Genomic DNA, 26,606 nt, shown 5'->3' on the forward strand with positions numbered 1-26,606 from the left:
TGGTGAAAACACCCCACTGGAATCAGCAAACAAGTCACATGGCCTTGGTGTGAAAATCTGGCCAATGAGATAGCAGCAAATGACAGTTTAAAGAACACAAAAGAAGGGTAAGAAACAAGAGTCAACCACACAGCAAAGAATCAGATCAAAGGACAATGAAAATATTAACAAGCCAGTTTCTTTTAACCTACAACTATCAATAAGCAGATCTGTTTGGATCATTCCCTTAAGAATGTCTAGCTCCATCAGCTTGTAGTAACTCTAAAAGGAGTTTACTTGTTAAATGTGTAGTAGCATTCAATTCATGGAAGCTCAAAGGATATTTACATATGAGACAAGACAGCTGAGCTGGTGCATGCTGTCTGAGAGACAAAGCAATAACTTTCACCTAGAAATTAAAGTATACTATTTACATAGCACCCGTGCACTAGCAATGGGAACTAAAGCCCCTCCAATGTTTGCTCCCACATGTCAGCCCACGGGACAGGCCTTGTCAAATTAAAACTGCTCCCATTCGCCACCATTGAGAAAAGTATTCTGCAGCACAAACAAGGCCTTCATATTGTCCGTGGTGAAGTGTGGACTGAGCACCGTGTCTGAAACTAATCATGTTTGGCTCACTCTTTGCACCAAATGGGATTACAGACTACAGATTCAGTCAAACCATTTTAGAGAAAAAAATCCTTTGATGTCTAAGAAAGTTAAAAAATGCTCAGGCAGCTATATCATCCAACCATAAACGGTCCCTGGGCTTCAAAATTTTGGGGGAGTTAGCTGAACAAATATGGGAGGTCAGTTCAGTGCAGACAGTGACCTTCTTGAAGACATGTAAATACCCACGTACCAATTTACTAATTCACTTTGAATGGGGGTTATTTATGAAATGATAAATGGAAATAAAGGTGAAGTGTAATGACAGCACTTCCTATTAAATAAATATTCATACACTGAAAAAGTTTTACTGCACTCAGAAATCCAGGATTTCTTTATGACAGAATAAATGATCGGAGTACACATTAGGGTGAAATCTGCATAGTCATGCAAAGAAAGAAATACAAAGTTGGCAGGATGTATTATTTTTGTTTTATAGTACCTTACATGTTAGAATTATTTGTATAAATTTTTCATAAAGGAGATACTCTTTTTGCTTCTGTTTTCTAGATTTTAGATCTAAACAATTCTAACCTATTGACACTTCCTGCTACAGGCAGCTAGAGAGCTCAGTTTAGAACTTCACAAAAATCTAAACTGATTAAAACAAACCTCCTTTGGCAAAAATGTCCCATTGGAATCAAACAAGTCCTGTGGCCTTGGTGTGAAAATCTAGCCAAGGCAAGGCACCATGCGGGTTAGAGAATAAAGTTAAGGAAAGTCAATAGGAGAGCAGAGAGGCTGAGCATCAACACACAAAAAAAAAAAACACATACCAACCAGCAACAGATCAGAGAGGAGCAAGTGAGATAATTCGGGAATAGGTCTGTACAATTTATGAATTGTACGTGAGATTATGAAGAGAGAGACCGAGAGAGTGTGTGTGTGTGGGGGGCAAGCTGCAAACTCCATTTTGAATGTGCAGTCTTTTGCCCTCTCTATGGCTTGTTTGCCTTCATGTGGCAAATCTTCTAAATCGGGGTTCTCAATTATGGGGGGAGGTCACAAGCCATCAGCCCCAAACCATGCTTCGCCTCCAGTATTTATAATAGTGTTAAATATAAAAAAAAGTGTTTTTAATTTATGGGGGGGGGGTCGCACTCAGAGGTTTGCTGTGTGAAAGGGGTCACCAATGCAACCGTTTGAGAACCACTGTTCTAAATAGTTCTCGGGTTTGTGGGACTTTCCCCACTTTGACCTACAAATCCCTTTGTCCAACTTGAAGTAGCTCTAGTCCCACAATGCTGGCAGGACTCAGCTCCCTGCTCTAAGTGTCGCAATCTTGCCTCTGGTACATAACACTGCTCTGGGTTGGCCCAGCCGGCCTAAAGGGGCAGCTGCGGGACTCAATTTGAATGAGTGCCACCCTGCCTGCCTGCCTTCCTGGACCCAGATCGTTCTCCAAGGGCGCTTTAAGGAAGGGAGAGATAGAAAGTGAGGGATATCATGGCTTCAAATGTTTTTTGTTTTGTATGATCTGTATCTCCTGTGCTTTACATGACTAAGGATAAGAGCACAAAAGCGTTAGACTGAGCAAAAAGCCTACATGGGTATTGACTGCTTCACAACTACTGCATGCCACAGAGAATTTAAATGTAACCAGAAGTGTCATACCTTTATGGTGGAGTTCTGGGGGAGAGGGGAGTTTAAACACCACAGAATCTAAAGAGTCAGCACTGGGGGTTAGGTGGCTGGACACTGGGTTCCAACACGTGGCGGAGGTGCCAGATAGAAAGTCTGAGCCCTGAGATTGTGGCTAGAGACCCCAAAATTGGGGCAGTAGCTGGACTCGGTTCAGCCTCCGGTCCTCTATGCTTTGGATTCCCCTCCCAGCAGTCCTAGTGGGTGTTCAGACTGAAGTGACTCCTCTCACCAGAAACCCATAATGGAATAGTCTAGCTCAGAAGGGAGCCTCTGTGGCCCAATGACAGAGTTAGAGGGGGCACAGATAAATAAAACAGAACTCTTCCTCATCCCAAAAAAGATAAAGATAACCAAAGACAACAAGAGAAGATATGCCACACACTGCATTACCGCTGCTCAGTGAGCAAAAGGAAGGCATTTAGAGTTGTAGAAGAGTTAGAAACTGCTTCTGTAATCTACTGAAAGAAGCCAAATCCTACATGAAGGCTCAGCTACTACAAATAGCATTAAGGGATTAACACCGTATGGACATTTAGAAAAAAGTGCCCCGTGGTTTAGACGTGTGTATTTTGGTGCACTGCTTCAAACAGGCAGTCCTCGGACTTATGACACAATTTGTTCCTGAAAATTGTGTCGTGAGTCGAAGCGTCATAACTCGGAACCACAATCCACTCCATTGCGGGACCAAGCGTTGGAAAGTCAAAACCGATTGTCAGAAGTTGAATCAGGGTGTCAATTCAGAAACATCAAAAGTGCCATTTGTCGTAAGTCAAACATGGTAAAGTCGAGGACTGCCTGTACTAGTTTTTAATGAAAGTCAAACTGCCCTGTCACTGGGTAACCCTAAATCAGGGCACTTTGTAATCCAGAAAATTTGGCAATTTGAAAGATGTTTGGTACTGGTAAAATGGGCAATTCGACCATCTTGAAGTCCACTGTTTTTCTGCACAATAGATATGCCCATCAACATCCGTGCAAGCATTCCACGCCCAGTGTTCCTCATGGATCTAGAAGGATCTCCCCTGCTCCCACCCCTCCAGGGTTGATAGTATAGTTCAGTTTCCACAGCTCATTTCAAACAGTACCCTGCCACCAAGAGAACAAATTGTGGAGATGGTTATGTTTGTGATGTGGATACCTTTCCATTCAGGAACTAGACAGACAATTCATTTTATGTCGTTTGATTTGTAAAAGCTGATACAGATACTATGGAAGTACTCCATACTACAGAGATGGCACCAATACGAACGATCATAGATTCATACTAGTGACTCATAAATAAAAAGCTTTATAAAACATTCTAGTTTTCTATCTAGAGCGCTAATACTTCCGCAGCTACAGCTACCAATTACCACAGGAAGAACTATAAAAACTAATCGAAGTGGGTAGTAAGGAACAGGAGCAGAGGGAACTAGTAACAGATCAGTGGTTTAATGGGCTTATTTTCTCTAGTACATGTTTCCACAGGTAGAACTTGCTAACTTCTATTGAAGCAACTACACATCCCTAATAGCTTTCATAAACAAACCTGGTCAGCTGAAAATGCATCAAAAGAGTCATTAAACAGAGCTGATGGCCTCTCAGGGAAAATCTACATGGTGATACAATCCACAACGTGAGAGAAGAGAAAAAACTCAAGGAAATGTGTCATGAGAATCAAGAAACATTATGAACCTTAGATGCTTTGGTAGTAAGTTACAAAAGACAAACCAAAAACCATTTGTAAGTGAAATACGTTCATTTAAACACATCAGGAAAAACAACAGCTATCCTTTCAGCTAAAGGCAAATCAATAAATCTCCCTCCTGGGCTTCTGTGCAAAGTCTTCAGAAGGGTCCTAGTTAACACAGCAACACTGGGGGTTCTCAAATTTATTATTTTATTATGCACTTAGGTAATGATGCCCAGGTCTCAATCTAAAAGTGAGGCTAAGGTTTGTTTTGAGGGGGTAGAAAGGTCTTGTTTCAGATCTTGTAACTAATAATTACTGTGTTTACTGCATGGATAACTCCTCCCACAGCTCCCTCTTCCCATGCAGAAGTTCAGGTGGCATTAGATTTATCACACTTCCATAGTTGTGCCTCTTTAGTTCCACTTAAATGTTAGTGAAAGGTGACTGATATGGACTAAAGGAACACTGCACCCTCCCACCCACCCCCATGCCTATAAATGCTCAGTGACAAATTAATGGAAGTTTTATAAAGAAAATGGAACCAGAACATCTTGGGATGTGATTTAATGGCAGCATTACTAAGCAACAGTTGTTGCAGGAAGGGGTATTGGCAAGCTAGTTAGTAGCACATCTGAGTCAATACTGAATCAGTGGCCTAGCACAGAGCAAGAGATACTGCTCTCAGAAGTGTTCTCTTTCTAAAGGAACATTAGATCTCTCAGCCGCTCTTGGACATTATAGTCTTACAGTACTTCTCATACTGCTCCAGTTTCTTTTCTAAATTGAGGCTAGCATGTATAATACATTCTGCCTACCCTAATAATCAGCAGAAGGCACTGTGGACATAATTCTTTACTTTGCCTCCTAAGAGCACTAACTCCTGTGTAGTGTTGCTGGTGTCAAGTGATAGTTTTCACTTCTTAGGTGAGTGTATTTCAGCAGTGCGGGAGGAAATCCCTGCATACAGAGTACTGAGGTCCTTCAAGACTGAAGAGTTGCAGAAATTTAAAGTAGTATAAATCATGAAAGGTAGCTTTTACCAACAACTGATGGTTATCCAAAAACTCTCTGTGAAAGGTATCCATGACTTGGGGGCCAAAGACCACTAGAGTGTCTCTGTAGCTTACAAAGAAACCAGCCTCCACATCAGGGGTGGGCAAACTACGGACCGTGGGCCACATCTGGCCCATCAAGCCATTTAATCTGGCCCTCAGCTCCTGCTCTATGTGACTTGGGGCTTGCCCCGCTCTGCGCGGCTCCCAGGAAGGAGTCGGCATGACCCCCCCTCCAGCTGCTATATAGTACACAGAGGTATGGCCAGGTGGCTCTGCGCACTGCCCCTGCCTGCACCCCCAGCCAGAACACTCTCTCTCTCACACACACACACACACACACACACCCCGCCCTCTGAACCCATTGGTCCCAGCCCAGAGCATCCTCCTGCACTCCAAACCCCTCATCCCCAGCCCCACCCCAGAGCCCACGCCCTCCAGCTGGAGCCCTCACATCCCTCCCCTGTACCCCAACCCTCTGCCCCAGCCCCGATCCCCCTGAACCTCTCGGTCCCAGTGTGGAGCTCCCTCCTACACCCCAAACCTCTCACCCCCACCCCAACCCAACCTGGAGCCCCTTCCCACACCCTGAACTCCTCATTTCTGGCCCCATCCCAGAGCCTGCACCCTCAGCCAGAGCCCTCACCCCCTCCCGCATCCCTCCCAATTTCGTGGGCACTCATGGCCTGCCATACAGTTTCCATAACCCAACATGGCCCTCAGGCCAAAAAGTTGGCCCACTCCTGCTCTATGTGAATGGTGGTCCCACCTGGCTGACCAGCCTCTTCCAGAATTGACTCAACATTTATCATCAATATTCTGTACCTTTTTAGGGGAGAAGACTCCCAGTGTTCCTCCATCTTCCCGAATGGCAACTCCCATCTCGGCCAGCAAGGCTTCCCTACAAAGAGAGGAAAGCAAGAAGTGATGGAGGTGCTTTGTAGCCCAACTGGTGCAAATCTGATCCAAATGAAAGTTTCAACTTACCAGTCATTGTTAGGGCCCTTCCAAATTCACGAGTCATGGACTGTGAAATCTGGTCTCCCCCATGAAATCTGGTCTTTTGTGTACTTTTACCCTATAGTATACAGATTTCACGGGGGAGATCAGTGTTTCTCCAACTGGGGGTCCTGACCTACAAGGGGGTCGCAGGTGAGTTGGACAGGGGGTGGAGGAGAGAGATAGGGAGAGAGAGATATATCTCTATATATCTGGGCCAGGCGCCCAGCTCTGAAGGCAGCGCGGCTGGATAGCAGCAGCAGCTGCAAGCAACAGCACAGAAGTAAGGGTGGCAATATCATACCCTGCCATCTTTACTTCTGCACTGCTGCTGGTAGCAGCTCTGCCTTCAGAGTTGGGCTCCCAGCCAGCAGCTGCTGCTCTCCAGCTGCCCAGCTTTGAAGGCAGCACTCCCACCAGCAGCAGCGCAGAAGTAAGGATGGCAATACCACAGCACCCCTACAATAACCTTGTAACCCACCACCACCACCCCACCACCCTTTTGGGTCAGGACCTCTACAGTTACAACCATGAAATTTCAGACCTAAATATCTGAAATCATGAAATTTATTATTTTTTAAATCCTACGACTGTTAAATTGATCAAAATGGACTGTGAATTTGGTAGGGCTCTAGTCAATGTATAATGTACTGTGCTACCAACAAGTCCGCATCCTGACTGGCCACCAGCCAAGGGTGGTATCTTACATATGCAACAGGATTAACTCCTATCTTTTAGCTCCATAACACAGAGAGCTGCAGAACTGAAGAAGCAGAACTTATGTAGGTCTGACACTTCAGTTTAGGGCAGGCAAAGATACATCACAAGAGTGAGCAGCTTTTACAATATTTATTCCACAAATCTGCCTATCCCTCCGGAAAAAGCTAAGATCTGTTCTAAATGGCAACATTTATTCATGGTAAACAAGTATGTAAGCTAGACAAGTTACAAAAGCTTGAGTTTATTTTTCTGGTTCATTCTATAACTAGTCTACTCCCTCCACTAGATTAAATCACCCTAAAAATTCAAAGACAGTTAAGATGCTAATGACCAATCCTCTTTTCTGTGCCGTCCTGGATTGAAACCCCAGAAGGCTGATGCAGCAACTCTAGCTGCTGCTTCAGTCCCACCCTTACCCAACAGGAGTATCTTCCATGACAATTCTAAGCAGTGTCCTTGAGGTATGGTATTGAAATACTGCTTCTGTCCATATTACCCACTCACCTGCCATAGTGGAATACAAAGAGCAGATGGCATGCCACCAAGAAGTGTGCTAGCTGATTCAATACTTTGGTTTTCTAGGGCAAGTTCAGCTTGACTATACTCTCTTCTTCTTCCCTCCTTCCCCTCCCTCACCCCCGAGGACATCCACAGCATTTCTTGCTCCTGACCTCTCCATCCTAATGGCCTCAGTCTTCCGCAGCTTCTCCTCCCATGTCTCATTCAGCTCTGCAATGATCTTCTCTGATTCCTGTGTAAAACCCCAGTATAGAATTAACAGACTGAAGGGGAATGATATGAAGCCCCCTGATTTAACACCACATCTCAAAAAACCAGGGCTAAACAAGTATTTCAGACCTAAATGTGATCTGAATTATTAGGACCCAGCAGCAAATGCTCAAGTGCTAATTTTAAGCCTCATTATCAATGCAAAGTTATTAAACAAATTATCTCTGGGCAACCCAGACTCCTCCTACAATACCCATTTCTGCAAGAACCTACAATAACTAAGAACCTCTACATTTGAAGTCTATTGTTATTCCCAAAGCTCAATACATTCGTACTGGCCAGGGCCTGACCAGCCTAGTGATTAGCTACAAAAAACCCTACAAACAGCTCCAATTCTGAGACACTGGGCTATAAGCGTGCAGAAGATTATATGGTCAAGACATAATGGGTGCTGTTTAAGTCTCCAGGAAAGGAATCTTGCTAGACAAAGCAAGAACAGCTCCTGTCTGCTGAGAATTTTTTGCCTGTAGCAGTCTCGATATCATAATAGCTAGTAAGTCTCGGATTTTAGTATCTCGTCCTATAAATTAGTTTGTAATGCATTCTGGAGCCTTCTGGATGAAAATTGTTATATAAATGGGTGTCATAACATTTGTCATTTGTTCTTGCATATTCCTAGAGCTATATGTATAGAACTTGAGTGCCGAAGACAATACACAACAGGGTGTGGTTAAGGATGCCACATACCCAAAAATCAGCTTCATCATAATGGACAAGGTGACAAGTCAAATGCCTTCAGCATATGATACATATCAGGCTGTGTGGTTTGTACTTGCTGCACTTAGGAAGGGGCTATTTTTACCAGTTTCACCTTGGAATCTGCTCTGCATTCTCAGGCAGTCAGATTGACATACTAGTCCAAGCTATTCCATAATAAACTTCAGCCCTTAACCTACACTTTCTCAGCAAAGCTACATTCAAGGACAAATGTGCAAATAAGCAAAGAGCATATTTCAAATGTATTGTGAAAAGCTGGCTGCAAAAGGCTGTGGCCAACTGTTTACCAAAAGTAGCCTTTTGTGGGCTTGCACCAACCACATTGCTGTGCAACAGGCTGAACCACTGATGGTGGTGGAGGTGATGAGAAAATTAGGAAGCTTATTAGCCTCCCCTTTCCTATTTTTTAATCACCCTCCATGCTCCTCTAGCAATGTAATCCTTCAGGAATGCAGCTCCCTCTCTCCCTGCGTGCGTGTGCACACACGCATGCACACACTCATTATGGAAATATTAGAGAACACATCTGAAAGCTACAGCATAGAAGACTGAAAATTTATCTAAAAGCAGGATTAAAAATGAACAGGTCTGCCCCAGAGGAATTCTCTCCATTCATAAAAGAAAAAGCAGAGTTAAAGCATTTATGCTTCAGTGGACTGCACTGCTGCATTAGGGACACACAGGAATGAATGCAAAAAGTCATACAGAGACTCTTCTCCCCTGAATAAAGCTGGAGGAAGGGAAAAATCTCTCTCAATTCAGCCTAAAGTTGTATTAAAAGAACACCTTTTAAATCATAAAACATCTTCAAGGACTCTGAGCCCTTGTACAGGGACAAATATTCAGATCAAAAGCTTATCATAATATATGCAGGCCAACATTAAAGTGATCCTTGGCTACTGTCACCATTAAAGCCAAGTACAGGCAACATAACCCTCATACCATAGACACTCCCTATGAGGGAGGCATGGCAATTAAAACTGAATTCCCTCAGCCCCATAAATTATCACTTCCTAAATCACCTTCCAGACTTCATTCCATTTTTGACACCCCCCGCCCCCAAAATGGGCATCCATTTCAAGGAATTCTGAGGGCCTGCTGTCCTTAGTCCAGCCCTTCTACCAAAATCAATGGGCTAGCGCTCTCAGAGAAAGTTTGGGATAAGAGCTCCAGCAGCACTGGGCAATAGGTTGTCAAGTCTCCAAGAATTTTAGTAAATGAGGCTGTGAGCATCAAGCTGAATGGGGGCTCAATTCTCTCTCGCTCTGGTACTGAGGACTGAGCAGGATATTAGTAGCTCCCCATCCCCACAATAATCAGTATGATTCAGTGTGGCATTTACTACCACTGTAAGAGGGTTTCATCACCATCTTACAAACCTGAAGCTGTCAGCATTTTTTCCCAAGAAGCTTTTCACAGGGGCCTTTTCAATAGCTATAGCATTTACAAAGCTTTAGCACAAGAGACCATTTCTTTTCTCTAGACAGAGATAAAGGGGAATGTTTCTTCCCCTCTCCACTCCATCCAATGTTTTGAATTGAGAAACAGTTATTTCTCTACTCTCTGAAGCAGCTTAAGACTAAAGAATAATGTATGACAATGGAGCAAAGCGGAAGATATCAAAAATCTCACCCAAACAGGGAAATCACATCTCTGTAAGAAAATCCCCAACTCATTTTACAGGCACACCTCCCCCCTCCCCATTTATCCTTTCTTCCAGAAAAGCTAGTCTGCCCAAATCCCACAGGGAAGCAAAAATAAAAGGTATCCACAAGTTTAATTCTGTTTCCATTTGTTTTTGGCTCTAAAACCCCTCAATACTTGTAGTTATTAAGTTGTCAAATTGTGTTGCCCTTCCCATTGGTGTTTTACAAGGAGAAGTTGCCTTGAATATTGATGGGAAAGGAAAAAGACTTTTCCCTGGCAGCCTCACTCAGATTTCAAACCACCTTATGAGTGTTGTTTTTTTTTAATCTGGTGTATAGACGTCATTCAGTGACTGGGTGTCAAGGGACTGCAGAGACAGCGCCATTATCTCCATGGCAACAGCAGGTTTCTATTGGAAGGAGGATGTGCATGTATTCCAGCCCATCCAAACCCCCTCCCACCAGGCAGTGTCTCATGGAAAAGACATGAGAATGCAGCACTCACATTCAACATAGCCAGCTTCCCCCACTCACTCACCCATGAGGGCTTGGAGCTTTGGTAAAAATGAAAGAAACCCTTCACTGTAATGCACTTTTGATGCTGTTCAATTCACACACATTTAGGACAAGGCTTCTATTGTCTGGATAAGGCAAGCTATTCTGTGTGCTTCACATTTTAATCTGTGGGGGTAGGGTGAAGACAACAGTGACAGGGTTATGCTGTTCTTTTTTTAGTTTGGGTACATTTAGGTTTTTTTAAAAGCTCATTGCATTGGCCGGTTCAGGGAGATGCTGAACAGGTCTCCCAAAACTCCCATAGGCTACTCTGCTATTCAGTCCTCTGCTGTTACCACATAAGATTGTCAGCAAGTGTGCACTTGGATTATACAGTTGGTTCTTGCCAAGTTTATTTCATTGTGGCTAAAGGCAAAATCAAGCCCAGATCTTCATGAATGAAAAGCTTATACATGAACCCACTCCCCAACTTGTTCAACCCAGCTGCACTTTCTGGGGTGCAAGGTCAGAAATAGAAAGGCACAGGTTATGTTTTCATAGGAAGACAGCTTCCCAGGCAGCTAAAATTACATTCTGCTCAGTCAGCAATGGTACATACCTTCAAACGTTCAATGGCTTCCTCTCCTCCAGGTGTAGACATGATCCTCTCCTGTATACTGGACACAGATGTTAAGCCCACCTGACTATTGAGAGAGCAGGAAGATGGAGATGCACTGAGGGACCCCATGGAGGCTGTGGAAAAATTGCCAGGGCGTTGATTCTCGGAGGCTAGCAAGTACCTATGTTTATTGTTCTGAAAATCTTTCAGATCTGGGAGACAGACAGAAGGGAAGGCAGAAAGGAAGAGACAAGGAGCAGAGAAAAGGGAAAAAGGAAGACAGGAAGGAAACACTAGTGTAAGAGGAAAGCATTTAAGCTGCAACACAGACAAGATTAATAGTTTTAGATGGCAGTTCTGAAACAAATCCTTTAAAACAAATATCCCTGAGATATAAAAAGTTCCATTCAGTCCTTGAGAACTGTAAACAAGAACTCGAGTGTAAACTAATGTTACCAGTAAACTCCTGCCAAAACAAAGTCAAACAGTCAACAAGACACTGTAAACCAGAAGGATCCCCCTGATCTAGGTAACAGCTGTGCCCTGCCCTATTCCTATGATACCTTCAGCCTTCTAACAACAACTGGGCATTGTCACAGTGATGAGCAATGTGGGGCTGAAGGCTGGCAACAGAGACGGCCAGTTATCAGGAAGTGTACTACTGGGCCAAAAAGTCTAAGCCGCTAAATTCAATCAAATTCATACCTAAGGAATCTGAAAGGAAAACAGTAATAAAAATCATGATTTGCTGAATCAGTCTCCAAAAGGTAATATTCCTGCTGAGATGCTACACAGAGCACAAGAGTAACTATAACTGCCTGTAGGTCAAGATCCCTAATGACAGGGTGCTATAACCACCTATCCAGTCCTTGACAGGGTGAGTGATAGGAGCATGGGCTCATGTTTATACCATCACGTATCATAACCTGTTGTGGAAAAAAGAATCCACAATAGAGAATAGGTTACCCTTTTGCTCAGATACCTGTGCAAAAGGCTTGAAGAGGCGGCACTTTTAAGTCTCTTGATCAGGACTTAGAATGCACACAGGGAAGCATTTCAAGAGATGCCTGAAGTTTGAGGCAGCTCCTATAGTCTAAATACTGAAAACCCAGGAGGCCTGAAGATGTCTATGAAAGTGGAAGATACAGGTCATTTGTGTACCTTTCCTTCCATTAAAAGTTATCCAGAGACCTTCTACTCTGATCTGAATCCACGCCAAATACAGCTCACAAAAACCTTCACTCACGTGTCAAAAACTGCTAACATGCAGATGTTAGACAATTAAGTAGCTCAGGCCTCACTGAGCCCCCTCACTCCTTCTCTCTTCCCACCCAGAACTATCCTGCCGACGACATAAACCTTCTGTCCTATTTCACACCAATTTAGCCTGTAGTTAGTAGTTGCTTCAACTCAGTTTGAAAACCGCCATCTGCAGATATAGGAAGCGGAAAAATACAGAAGAGGGAGAGCCGCCAGGTAGAGGCAAGCAGGTAGGACAGAGCAGGAAGGATTGGGTCTTGAAAGGCCAATGGGCACATGCACTCCCAAGGGACAAAGGAGGTAGCATTTGCAATCACTTTGGCTGTTGCAGAGTCCATACAGAACCTATCCCTCAACATCATGCACATTTTTCTGGGTGATGCTGCAGCTGCTCACGGAGATGACAGATTTTTAGGCAACAAGCTTTAAGCAGCACCAAAAAAGGAAGGCCAGACTGAGTCTTTACACCACCAGTATCTGAGTTCAGGAAATTTCAGACAGATCTCTTCCATTCAGTATTGTTTTGGGGTGAGCAAGGGCTTTTGAAAAGGGCATAAGCAAGGTCCAAAACAAAAAGTCTGCTTGAGACTTGCCTCCCCCATTCACAGAAGCAAGACATTTCTCTGAAGGTGGATTATAAAGGAAGTACATTCCCTTTCATAGAAATAGTTGGTGAGGTCAGAAAGAAAAAGTGCTGTTTTACTGAATGTTATTCTCTGAGCCTACTACCTAATCTTTATCAGTTTCCTCACATTAAGATTCCTTCCTCCAGAGGAAAACAAATCTCTGTTCTAGACAGCAGCTATACTGATACCAAAGACAAATAAGAGTTCAAACAAAGAGATTGCTATCAGCACAGAGCACCCAACACCACACATGTGCAGAGGCTATCAAAGAAACATTCTCTCGGAGGAAATTGTTATGGTTTCATTTTACTTTAGTTTAAATAATCAATTCTCAAATATAAAATATTAAAACACATTCTGGGTAAGAAAATATGTCCAGGGGGAAGGGAACCGGTTTAACTTATGAACTTGAAAAAAATATTCTAAAAGTTCAAATCAGAACCATGATTTGTAACAAAAAAAATAGGTTGAAGTATTTCCATCCTCAGTCTCCCCAAAACAAGGAAGCAATAGACATATTAAAGAGTGGTTTCAACTTTGTGCTTTTACCAAAGGATGGCTCAGTAAGGAAGATGGAGATGGATTTCATTTTCAGGAAATCTTAGATTCTGCAATAACTGCTCTGTCTGGGATTTCCCTGTGAGGAATGCTGGCATGCAAAGCTCAGTTAAAAGCTGGCCCAGCAGAAGCAGATTAGCAAGTAGAGCTATAGAACCACACAATACACACATTTGCCTCCACTTCCAGAGTAATCATCTCCCATTGGATCAACTGAAGGGAAGCAAGAGGGAAATACAAGAAGGATCAAACTTCAGGATCAACAGTGACACAGGAAGGGAAGAGAATACTTGGCATTTGAAAAAACAAAAACAGTTTTCAATTTCACATCAAAATTTTTGTTTTGATTTGTTCCAATACAGTAGAAAGTTCTGTTTTTGAACCTAAAACAAAGACTGCATCAAATGTGAACACTTCTGAATTTGAGCTGAGTTTTTTTCCTTAATCCATTCTCTTGAACAAATAACGACAGAAGATACATACAAGTTACACACTTCACATTGCCTGTGATTAAATCAGGGTCTTCCCTTCACAGGAAAATAAGCACCGAAAGTCAGATAAACAAATGCAACATTCACTCTTTAAATATATTTTCATAGAGATTTTTCTACTATGAACTAAAGGAAAAAACCAGTTTGCCAGAAAAATTAACACTCATCTTAACGGCAGCTCCTGTAAAAGGAATTAAGTCACAGCCCAAATTCTCGAAGAATTTAGCATGGAAGATTTTAACTTGTTTTCTGTGTTGGAGGTGAAGGTCAGAAAAACAGCTGCTACTCTGAAACCTGTCTTTTGTCTTAGTATCCTGAGACGTGGTATTAGCATTGGCAAAGCTAGGGAAATGACAGCACATAACGTGCAAGCTCCCACTATACAGTTCTTCCAACATTCCTCAAAATTTTGCCCTTCAAGAAGCTATTATTCCAATTGCAGAGCAAATTATGTGGTGGTTTTGTCTTACAGCGGTTAACTATCATCCTCCTTGGGACTAAACAGTATCTGAACTAAAGGTAACAAGACGGGAGTTATTCTTAAAAAAAGGGATAGGGAAGAGGTTCTCAAACTGGAGGTTGCAAGCTTATTACATAGGGGGCGGGAGGGGTCACGAGCTGCCACCCTCCACCCCAACGCTTTGCCTCCAGCATTTATAATGGTATTAAATATGTTAAAAAGTGTTTTTAATGTATGGGGGGGGTCACACTCAGAGGCTTGCTTTGTGAAAGGGGTCACCAATACAAAAGTCTGAGAACCCCTGGTTTCTGTCCCCCTTATGAAGTTTTTTCCCTTTGTCACAGCTACCATCGTTTTCACAGAGAATGGGCCAACGTCTTTCAGAGCCCACCCAAGGCTGCTCCTTAATCAGGAAGGGTCATCACCACTGATTAGTGCAAAAGGGATTTCACAACCCCATCTCTTCAGCATCCTCAAGCTTTTCTTTGCAAGCAAGAGATAGAGGAGCAGAGTTTGAATCTGATGTAGCAGTAACATAAAAAGGTACTAGGACTTGTTATTTACAGAAGGGGATAGAGATGACTCACCAAAGCAAAGTGAAAAATTAAATTAAATTGTGAAGTACTGAAATTTAATGGCTACACCCTCTTCCCACACAAGCCCAGCTTTCTCCAGTTCCAGGGCCTTGGTAATTTGTTTATTTCCTGCAGCAGAGCACAGCGCCATGATGGAAAGGCCTGGACTGCTTAATCCACTTACTATCAATAATATCTCCTAGCCCTTGGGCACGCAGGAGATCCTTGAGCCTCGTCACCTCCTCCTTCAGCTCACGCACCAGCTTGGCATTGGGGTCCTCGTTGATAACAGCATTGCATTTGATCTGCTTTGCACGATCTGCATATCTGGAAGCAGCCAAAAGACATATGTGTTTGGTTTTACATGGGACATATGCATCACTCTCTACAGTCCTATACAAGGCCCTGCCTTTTTTTCAGGCTCCAACAATATACTGAATCAAGCAGCTCTACCTCAGAAGTGTGTAGAGTAAGGAGCAGGGGCCACACTGAAAGATTTTAAGCTCCAGCTACTCCTTAAAACTTCAGTGGAGTCTAGGTACTCAAATATTTTTGAAAAAATCAGGCCTAGGACTTACCAGTGAAGCCATTTTAAACTGGGTTCTCTTCATGCATAAGATTATTTCTCTTTTGCACCATTAGACAGAAATTTCATCCTCATCTATAAGTACAGATAACTTGGAACTGGTCAAACTGAACTTACCTGATTAAGTGAAGCAACTACACCCTCTGCCACAGGATTGGGGTTCACTTTAGAATGATGGATTTTACAGTACACAGTGTAGTCCCCTGGAATGCTCTCAGTTTTGCCTAACGCATATTTCACAATAGGAAGGATGTGCACCTAGATACCTTAGCTGAAAGCCAAACATTTCCACTCCAGATGAGAGGCTAAAGTACCTTAAAGTGCTCAACGTTTCATCATAGTTGATATCTGCCGGACTCAGAGCAGCAACCATGGCAGTTCTGGAGTTTCCACCTGTAATGCACAAGCAAGGTCCTAAATGAAGCTGCACTGGCACCTTGTAATAAGTATATTCTTGAGTGTCAGTATTTCCCAGCCTAAACAATATCCATATTACAGAGTGTTCAACAAAATTACACAAAGCAGTAATTACACAAAGAGTAAACCCAGAAACAGCTGTAACAATAACAGTATGACTTAAAAACAGATACTTCCATATTTAATACCAATATCATACAACGGATTGAGGCAGAAAATGGCTATGAAACACACAAAAATGGAGGGAAAAATTCCCCTTGAATATTGGCATAGTCAGAATAGTCATACCTAGATTTTCCCGAAGTAGCCACGTTAGCACAGAATCCCTGTATGGAATAAAGTCTGTCTTCTTCTTTTTTTTACTCTACAAAAAAGACGACACACTTATTACTGAGTAGTAGTATCTGGAAAATGAAAAATTGAGTTTAGGCAAAAGGTAGAAATCATAATTGAACAGATCTCTTAGATGCTTTAATCTTTCAAGAAGATGGAAAAGTATATGCAGTTTATTGTAGGAAGTTGAATGCAATTAGAACAAGGTTGGAAGAAGAAGTGGAACTTAATCTGTCGCAGGCTGCAAATTGCTGATTAGACTAAGAATCTGGGGTGATCATGTCAATGTCTGGCAGCAGTTGAAGGGGGCTGCTATGCACACAAGAGAATCAGAGCACACATCAGAAGAGAAAATTATTAAGATGCTGGACAACAGGGCTGGTAAAGCCATATATCAGATTCCATACACAATATTACAGGAGGGATACCGTACTGACCTTTGCAAAAAGGTATATAAACAGACTATGAAGATGATAAAGGAACTTTAGGGTCAGAGAAAGGAGAGGTTGGGGAAATGTAATTAGAAGAGTAGCTCAAGAGGGAAAATGAGAAATGAAAGAGCTATAAACTCTAAAGGGATAGAAGACAGAGGATGCTACATAGGGTGACCAGATGTCCCAATGTTATCAGGACCATTCAGATGTTAGGGGCTTTGCCTTATATACACAAGTACACCTCCACCCCCCATACCACCCCCAAAAAAAGAGTGTCTTGATTTTTCACATTTGCTATCTGGTCATCCTAACGCTATGAGCCAAACAAAGGACTAGAAAATTGAACACTACCAACAGCATCATCATAAACTGAACCACACACAACTGTAAATGTAGTTCCTCCATTTCCTTACTTTTGATATTTCTGCCCAACTACTTTACTTTCTCCGATTTTTATTTGAGTATAAGCTTTCGTGAGCTACAGCTCTTTTCATCAGATGCATGCAGTGGAAAATACAGTGGGGAGATTTTATTTACACAGAGAACATGAAACAATGGGTGTTACCATACACACTGTAACTAGAGTGATCAGGTATTGGTGCCACAAGTACTCCTTTTCTTTTTGCGGATACAGACTAACATGGCTGCTACTCTGAAACCTGTCAAGTAAGGTGAGCTATTACCAGCAGGAGAGGGGAAAAAAACCTTTTGTAGTGATAATCAAGGTGGGCCATTTCCAGCAGTTGACAAGAGCATCTGAGGAACAGTGGGGGGGGGGGGGGGAACAAACATGGGGAAATAGTTTTCCTTTGTGTAATGACACATCCACTCCCAGTCTTTATCCAAACCTAAATAAACGGTGTTCGGTTTGCAAATTAATTTCAATTCAGCAGTCTCTCATTGGAGTCTGTTTTCGAAAGTTTTTTGTTGAAGAATTGCCACTTGTAGGTCTGTAATCGAGTGACCAGAGAGATTGAAGTGTTCTCTGACTGGTTTTTGAATGTTATAATTCTGATGGACACAAATCAGAGGTCAAGAATATATCTGTGTATATAAAATCTCCCCACTGTATTTTCCACTGCATGCTTCCGATGAAGTGAGCTGTAGCTCACAAAAGCTTATGCTCAAATATATTTGTTAGTCTCTAAGGTGCCACAAGTACTCCTTTTCTTTTGGCGGATACAGACTAACACGGCTGCTATTCTGTAATCTCTCTGGTTTTGTTTCAGAGTAACAGCCGTGTTAGTCTGTATTCGCAAAAAGAAAAGGAGTACTTGTGGCACCTTAGAGACTAACCAATTTATTTGAGCATGAGCTTTCGTGAGCTAAAGCTCATGCTCAAATAAATTGGTTAGTCTCTAAGGTGCCACAAGTACTCCTTTTCTGGTTTTGTTATTTCCTTCATTCATAAATTGCAATATAAGTGCTTTGGCTGCATTATCCGTCCTCCACCAGAGACAGAGCAGGCCACAAATAGTGATCCATCTAGGCAGTGTTTTCAAACGCTACTTTTTAAAATCAAATTTGAAGTACAATCAGAAACTAACTGGAAAGCATAAGATAAATATTTATATAAATGGACAGGTGAAGGAACTAAACAGGATAAACAGCCCTGCTTCCACATAGAAACATTACTGACTTTTAGATCATTAACAAAAATTCCACGTAACCTGTACTTGGACACAGAACTAAAGTTTCCTTTGGATGTTAAATGCCATTGCAATTAACACTCCATGAGCCAGGATAAATATTTTATTTGTTGCAATTTTAACCTCTCCTGACAGTCTCACAGTGGGAATGCAAAGGATAATGAGCCCACGTCTTACTCAGAATACTCCTTAAAGGAAGAGTTATTATACAGTGGTTAAATTCTCCAGCACTAGTATCAGGATTTTTAAATTTAGATAATAATAAATCTTAATACACAAGAAAAAGGCTCTCAAGCTAAAACTCACTTTCTCTTTCAGGTTGTAGGGCTTTATGCTTTCTGGAAAGCCAGAGAAGCAATTTGGAAAAGACAGGGCTGGAGGGACACAGATAGAAGGACATTTAATAAGCGACTCAGGAAAATGCAAAGATTATTAGGAAACATGAGGATAACGGAGAGGTCAAAAAGGACACTAAGACTGAGCCAATGAAATTAGAAACAAAAGGTGTTTTGTTTTATTGTTTGATTTTTAAGTAGCCTTGTACCTGGCTACAGGTTAGCAGGATTTGGGGACTGTTCAAACAAAAAACACAAGCTCACAATGCAGATAGCTCCCCAAGTCTTCAAGCATTCTGTCAATCAAAATCTTCATAAAAGGTTATAAGAAGGATTCCTTTGTGGGCAAGCAACAGACTTCCCTACAAATTCCACTGTAAATATTTTCCATCCCCACCCTTCTTAGCTCCCCAACTTGATTTTGATATATGAGCAGCAATTAGGGGTCACCCATGAAAGAGCTCTGCAGAACAGGGTACTTTGTCATCTGCTGACATGTGCAAGACAGCAGGGAGGGAGATTAGCATATATATACCTAATTGCAAGTACTGCCAAAAGTTTAATTCTACAAGACACTAATACAAGATTTGATTGTGCAATAGTAGTTTTGAATAGATGTTATGTAAAAGTCACCTTACTAACACTCAAAAGGTAATGATTACTACACAAAAGGAGTGAGTACCAGCCTTATAAAAAATTTGTTCCCCTACTTGCCTCAGGTGAGTAACCTTTTGATGGACAAGAAAAATGAGTAAAAACTGCATATCAAGGCTTGTAATTTTCCATGGCAATTTTATTAGGTTAGCATAAACAGCAACTTGTGAGGCATCCTTTGGTGTGAAGGAAAGAAGTCTGGGAGATCACATGTAGTAAGCAAAGACATTAAGATATTAAGTATTCCTAAGAAAAATGTCACCCACAAATCAGGAGCAGGGATGTGCTATAAAATTTTACTTATTCTTAAACATTCATTACACCTGCATTTTTCTCTTTCTTCCCCAACTCTAAAAAAACATTTTTATTTTGAGTTTTAGTACTGATATTCCTCATTACTTCATGGTCACGCCAATAAGCCTCTTCACTAAGTAAAGTTCAGTCTACAACTCAAATCAATTTGTCTTGAAAGCTCTTGACAGATCCCTGCTCTTGGTTTCCTAGGTGAAGCACATCTGGCTCTACATCACTCTACTAGGACTTAACATTCATGGTTACTCAGCCCCACCATACCTTATTGGTGCAGTTATCCTAAAGTTGAAAGCATTAAAGGAAGAGGAAGGAAGAACACAAGATGAGTGTCTGAACAAGACAGAATAGACCATTCAAATTGTTAGGCTGGAGGATATGCATTGAATATTGCTTTTCTGAAGAACCAAATGAATGAGAATTGAATCTCCCAGAAAACATTTAAATTAATTAGAAAGCACTTAAGTCCAGACAGACTGTCCCAAAGGTTAAATCTTCTGTAACTTAAGTGCACAGCAGCAGGTTTTCCCAACATGCTGTTCCATTGCAACTGCAATGGAAGAAGTAAAAAGAAAACATTTTTATACTATATTGTGATTATCTGTTTAGATTATAGGATACTTTCCTGCAGTTTAGACATCAGGATAAAAATTTCAGTTTTACAGTAGAATAACCCAGAGACCAAATGACTGCATACGACCCCTTATCATTCAAATCAAGGAAACTCTTAACGGGATGTATAAAGTTGTTCTTTTAATTAAAAAAAATTATTTTTTTTTGCTTCTTTTTAAAAAAAAATAAAATCACAAAATTCAGTATGTAAACATGTACTCTGTTTGCTTTATTTCTTACAAATTTTATGCAAAAGCCTACAAACATTTGTACTTCAAGGTTTCTTCCCGGCTAAGTAAATCAATGCTCCTGTCTTACTGTGAGCAAGTCCTGCACTAGAACCTATGAGATTAGTAGATATTAACAACCTTGCATGTAACTATCAAAAAATAAATAAATAAAATAAAAAGGCTCAGCTAGGCCAAATACTGAGGTTAGCAAAGTAGATGGAAGGGCCTTGCTGGACTATAGGGTCTCTTGCAGTTCCAGATTACCACCAAGCACTGAAAGGTTTGTAAAGACGACAACTTCCTCTAGATAGATGCAATACTGTACTTACCACCTCTGCCAAGGCTGAAATTACTTTGCCCAGTGTTGTGAGAGACTTGTTGATATTTGCTCCTTCCTGGAAAGACAATCATTTGATGTGGTGATTCACACTACTCAAACAGGAACTCTGGTCCAGACTAAAAGGAGCTGGAGATCATGGCAGGTGTCATTGTGAAAGTAGATGTCTTAGATTCACAGTAAAGTTAGTTTTACTGTGACCACACTGCCATGATTATCTGGGGCTTAACACACATTTCTCACACAGGTACCTCCACTAATTTTATCATCACCTAAAGCTTGACCAAAACATGGGTTACCAGTGTAAAACAAGCTACTTCATGAAGAAATAACCCTTACACCCACCATATAAAAATCACACATACTAGTGAAGGCAAAGTTAGATATTTTAAAATATCAGAATTAAAACCAAACCCACAACCATTTTCATGCAGTGTGTTATGTTTTTCTTTTAAGTATCCCAATATGAGAATAATCACACAACTGAATAAACAATCAGTCTCTGAAAATAGGGGGCCTCTTTGGTTCTTGACAGCATACCGAAGAGATCTCATTTTCACACAATAGCTAATGTGTTCAAGAACAAAGGACTATTGTAACATACCCATTACACCAGCCACAGAAAGACTAAACAAAAATCAAATTCTTACTATTCCACAGCATCAATGATCAACGGGGCTGAAGTTCTGGATATTTGATGGGACTGAATTTTTTATATTTTTATTTTAGTTATTTTCTCCTCTGTTCATTACTTAATAAGCAGAAGAGCATCCTCAGACATCAGACTGATAATACACCATTTCTCCTTCCTCCCCCATACAACAGTAGCCCAAGGCAATCCCACTACCTTTAATCGAGTCCCTTTGGCACCAGTTGAGTCTGCTCTCTCACTCCCAGCTAGATCCACAAGGCTAATCTTGCTAACCTAAAGAGGAAACACAGCAATAGTCAGAACTAATTCTGGTGGAATTAGAGCAAGAGAAAAATAATTCTGATGCCACATGATTCATGAAGTAATCTACTGTCCAAAATCACTATAGCCTGCTACAGATTCTACAGCTGTACTGTTTTCATTGGCAATCAATTTCAGAGAAACAAAGTTGTTTCTGCATTAGTATAAATACATTCTGTTTTAAAGTGCAGCTACACTCTGAAAAATAACTAAAAGAAAGAATATTGTTTAAGCATTTAAGGACTTCCAGAGCAAACTGAGTCAAAAGATAATTTAACTGCTAGTGCTGCAAATAACCTAGGATCTAGAAAGAAAAAGGCATGCTATATTTTATCCATATTTATATGTGGTCAATCAGTAATAAAGAACTGGGACAATTGCAGAATAGAATGCAGGTCACTATCTCATAACCCTGAAGAGCCAAAACAATTCAGGAGAGAAAGCTTGGGTTTTATCAGCACAGGCAACAGACCTGACCCAGAATACACACTGGGAACAGATATGTGAAGATGGCTCGTTTTTTATATAGTCACTTTTGCATACAGAGCCTCTTTGCTCTTCCAGTACCCAAAGGAACAGGCCAAACATCTCCACTCATACACAATGTACTTACTTTTCACATGCAAATTCCACCTGTTTTGTTTTGCCTGAGTATCACTACATCCCTACTAAAGCAGGCTTATGCCTGACAGAGACTGCAAAGGATACTTAATGAGGCAAGAATTAGTTGGGCCCGGCCAAGCAGAAACACTGAAGCTTCTGTATACAAGCAGGAGGAAATTTTACTTCCCAGCTCATTCCATCTTTCCTCTTGCTTGGTCTATTTTCCTTCCCCCTCTCCACCCCGCCACCTCTATATCTTCGCCATTCCTGCTTCCCACATCTCAGCCACTACTTCAAACACAGTTTAGGAACAGAGCCCAGCAAAAAAACAGCAATACAAGGGCTCTGACAGGGTTAATATGGCTTATAAGCAAATTCTCCCCCACTGATAGTACATCAGGATGAGAGAACTCCTACTTCCACCCCCAGGAAAATGAGATAATTGAAAGCAGAATTAAGGTGATGGTCAGTTTTCCTCACTCCTCTACCTTCTCCGTGCAAAGGTCAGTTTCTGTGTCATGTCTCTTCTGAGTAAAGACAATCGTAAACACAGCGTGAGAGCGGCTACTCGTTTCATTCATGTTTGTAGCTGCCACGGTCCTAAAAAATAAAGTCAGACATTCATTTTTTTAAATGATCAGTAGGCTCCATGCTGCAACTAGTTCTCAACAGTTTATACTGAGTACTGTCAATCTACACAATTACCTGTGCTTCCCTAATGCTACCCCCACTCCTCCCTCTGTACCAGCCTCCAGTTACATCACCCTTCCTCTCCTCACAGCCTGCTATATGGACTAACCAACCAGAGTATGGCTGACAGGCCAACTTTCTTGTTCGCCACCTTGTGGGGGGCTAGAAGTAGATTTTATTTTAACCGATTTATCACTGTATTTTTGTATACAGAGAAAGCTAGAATTAAAAGGCATGTTACCAGAAGGAACTGTAACTACTAGTGTATTTTACCACAAGCTACTGCAAGCATAAGACATCAATAAAATGACATGTGAAACCATTTCATAATACAAATTAGTGTTTACCTCTAAATTGCATTAATGCACCAAAGTGTATTTTCACACTAGGTTTAATTATTTTAGCAATTTTTAAAGCAAGTTCTCGCTCCACATATGACAAGAGCTAGAGGGGACTCCAAAACTGGCACTATATGTCATGGTGCCAGATGTGGCGCAAAAACCCTCCCCCCCAACTGGTACTGAGTGCACATCCACATCATAACCAACCTGGCTTTGTTCCCAGCATCCATGAGGTCTGCAATGTCTGTATAAGAGGTGACTGCTAACTTGGACAGGTCCTCCACATAGGGTCCGAGCAGAGGGTGCTCTCGCACTCGCAAGTTCCCCTTGTTCTTCGGGTTTAATAAGTCTCTGACTCTCTCACAATAAATCTCCATGTAACTGACCTGTGAATAGATTTGCATGGATAATTTACAGGTCTTGAAGGCCTCATTTTCTGTTGAGAGAAGTGCTGCAGAATTTTAGAGCACCACCATTAGGAAGGAGTCCTTCAGTTATATCACAATTATGATATGTGGCAGCTTGACACACTCATGGGGAGGTGGTGAGAGCAAGCCCACATTAGGTCTACAATGTAAGCTTCACACTATCCACAGCAGTTTCTCTCCTCAACTTTTTCCTTTGACTTTCCTTCACACAACCACACCCAATCTGGTTGGTCCAAACTAGTATCTGTGCTGCGGATCTTACTTTCCAGAAACTGTGCCACCTAATTAAAATCCACTACTTTTGTAGGTTCCATGATGAAATGGAGAGTTAGTAAAATATCTTTGAGATACAGCAGAATATGGAGCTTAATGTCCAATCATGTTTGTTAACTGGAGGGGAGGGAAAGCAATTTGCTTTCAGGGAACCTCCCTTCTGGACCCAGAACAAAAAGTTTAAATTAATATTCCTTTTAATTGAGGAGCCGCTTTTGGCTCTCTAGTATTTATAGCAACACACTCTGCAGGCCAGATAATCCCAAAACTCCAATGCAGATAACAATGCCAACAATAATTACATGTCAGACCTGCATACTAACTCCAGCACAATTACAAAGCTAAAATTCTTTTTAAGGCATACATTTTAATTGGCACGTTTCTCAGGGCACCAAGCTTATCCCATGTTAACAGATACTTAGTGACTTCAACATCCAAGATATTAAATGAAACGGTAAATTATTCACTTTCATTCGGTGGGAAGAATTCAGATGGAAGCAACAGTTTTAGAAATACAAAAAGGAACCCAAAATATCTAAACCAGGACAAAAAACAGACAAAAGAACTTAAAATATCAAGTGGGTCACTGTTGCACAAGTAAACGTTTATTTTAACGTTTACAGAATAATTTCTGTAACCCAGTTCTAGCCTTTCCCCCACCCAGTTTGTCCCATGTCCACTCTCAGAGCCTTCCATCACAATGAAGATCATTTTTCTGGCTTCCTTGCACAGCTCTCTGGACTCATCATCCACTCTTGCATCAAATAGCGAAAACAGTTTGAAAGTATGTTCACAAGTATTAAGCATGCTGTCCCAGTGACATTCCCACCCTCTGATTAAGCTCAAGTTCCAAAATGACCCAATGCCTTAAAACCTATTAAACTGACCAACCTTCCTGACTGTAAATCAGTAACCTTTTCACAGTTCTAGAGTTCACTAAAAACTAATAATTGGAGTCATCGGCTTACTTAAAATAAATGGATACAAAACCAAGACAATTAAGTTGGATTTGATTTATTTCCGTGCTTGCAGCACATTATTCTGTTTTATTTTAACTGGTCCATTAAAATCAGTGCAAATATTTTTCCTTTTAGAGTTTTTACATTTTTCCCCAATTGCATACTCTGACCCCAAATGAGAAAGATGGGTTGAGAAAGTTACTAAAAAGGATTTCAGGAACCTATATGAAAAGACGAGACCTGAAGAAGAGCCCTATATGAGCTCAAAAGCTCGTCTTTCTTAGCAACAGAAGTTGGTCCAAAAAATATATTACCCTAGCCCACCTTGCTTCTGAAAAGAAGAGGGCATTCTAAACATTCTGGACCAAGTCAGATGAAGACAGTCATCTCAAAGTTCTGACACTTTCAACCAAATTCCTTGTGCAAACAGATTCTAAATTATTTTTATGAGTAACAACCTGTAACTGACTTTTTTGAACTGACTATCTTAAAATGGGGTCTGCTCTGAAAACTAACTAAAAATGGATTTGAGTTCTACAAATGTGGTCTCAATGACTAGCTGTTAAATTTGTTTAGTTTACACATTTAAAGATCATTTTACTAAATGCCCTGCAATCTCACTCTGGGAGCTGAGACTCAAACTGCACTCTGATTTACCCCATCATCACCAGTCTGAAAAGATTCTGCAGTCAGAACTTGGTTACAAAAATCTTGTGTGACCCAGAAGAGAATCCAGCTGATGATCTCTTAACTGTGCTGACTTGGGGACTAACAGGAATACACTTACTTGTCTGGAAAGTGAGCAGTTATATCTAAACACACAGAGCAGATCTGCCAACCAAAGTGCTATTTTTACAGTCCACATTTTAATCCTTTGCCAACTACGAACGTACAGATCTTCCTGCACATTCACTTGGCTAGTAGCCTGGAAATTGCCTTTGTTCTAGGACTTAACACAGAGGGCTAGTTTGGCCAGTTGGGGCTCAGGCTATAACATTCTCTTCCTGTCATTTTTCCCCCTAGTATATATTCTGCATCAACTGTGTCCCCATTCCACTTATGAAAGAGAATGGCACCCCCCAGTAGCAGGCTAACAGAAGATTCCTGCGTAAGATTGAAACATCAGATATTCTAAACTAGGCCTACATTTAAATAATAACTGAAATAATGACTAAAGGCAATTAAGAGAGAAAACACTGAATAGGTTTCCCAACCAACAGTGGTAAAATGTTTGCAAGTTCATTAAGGTTTTTCAGGCCCAGAATCCAAGAAAGCGGCTATAAGGCTAGCTTTTATAATTCACACCTTTTACTCACCACCCAAAGAGTTCAGGGAAGGTGCATTAACATTCATACAAGACTAGTTTAGCTTAGAAAGGCTTTGTTCATACATTTGTGTCAGGTGAGAAAGGGGAAGAGTTGAGTGTTCATGAACATATGAAGTAGAAAACAATACCAACGATGTAGCAGCTTCTTCAGATCAGCAGCCTC

General features: G+C 41.3%; 1 protein-coding gene across 7 annotated transcripts in view; it reads right to left on the minus strand.

Moving 5' to 3' along the window:
* KIF1B (kinesin family member 1B) overlaps positions 1 to 26,606 on the minus strand; it is a 149,153-nt gene that overhangs the window by 74,611 nt on the left and 47,936 nt on the right. For 2 of the 7 annotated variants that reach the window (XM_084651861.1, XM_084651856.1), the window contains exons 6-16: positions 23,664 to 23,842; positions 22,914 to 23,025; positions 21,718 to 21,795; positions 20,863 to 20,928; positions 19,956 to 19,973; positions 16,266 to 16,341; positions 15,875 to 15,953; positions 15,159 to 15,301; positions 11,005 to 11,216; positions 7,410 to 7,489; positions 5,845 to 5,920 (exon numbers count right to left, since the gene is read on the minus strand). In XM_084651861.1, the coding sequence (XP_084507987.1) occupies positions 5,845 to 5,920; positions 7,410 to 7,489; positions 11,005 to 11,216; positions 15,159 to 15,301; positions 15,875 to 15,953; positions 16,266 to 16,341; positions 19,956 to 19,973; positions 20,863 to 20,928; positions 21,718 to 21,795; positions 22,914 to 23,025; positions 23,664 to 23,842 (1,119 nt within the window). Of the gene's footprint in view, positions 1 to 5,844; positions 5,921 to 7,409; positions 7,490 to 11,004; positions 11,217 to 13,619; positions 13,662 to 15,158; positions 15,302 to 15,874; positions 15,954 to 16,265; positions 16,342 to 19,955; positions 19,974 to 20,862; positions 20,929 to 21,717; positions 21,796 to 22,913; positions 23,026 to 23,663; positions 23,843 to 26,606 lie in introns of all 7 variants that reach the window. The other 5 variants (XM_084651860.1, XM_084651862.1, XM_084651858.1 and 2 more) reach the window with 4 other exon arrangements.

The sequence above is a fragment of the Lepidochelys olivacea genome (assembly GCF_965140295.1).
Source record: "Lepidochelys olivacea isolate rLepOli2 genome assembly, chromosome: 18".
Taxonomy (NCBI): Eukaryota; Metazoa; Chordata; order Testudines; family Cheloniidae; genus Lepidochelys; species Lepidochelys olivacea.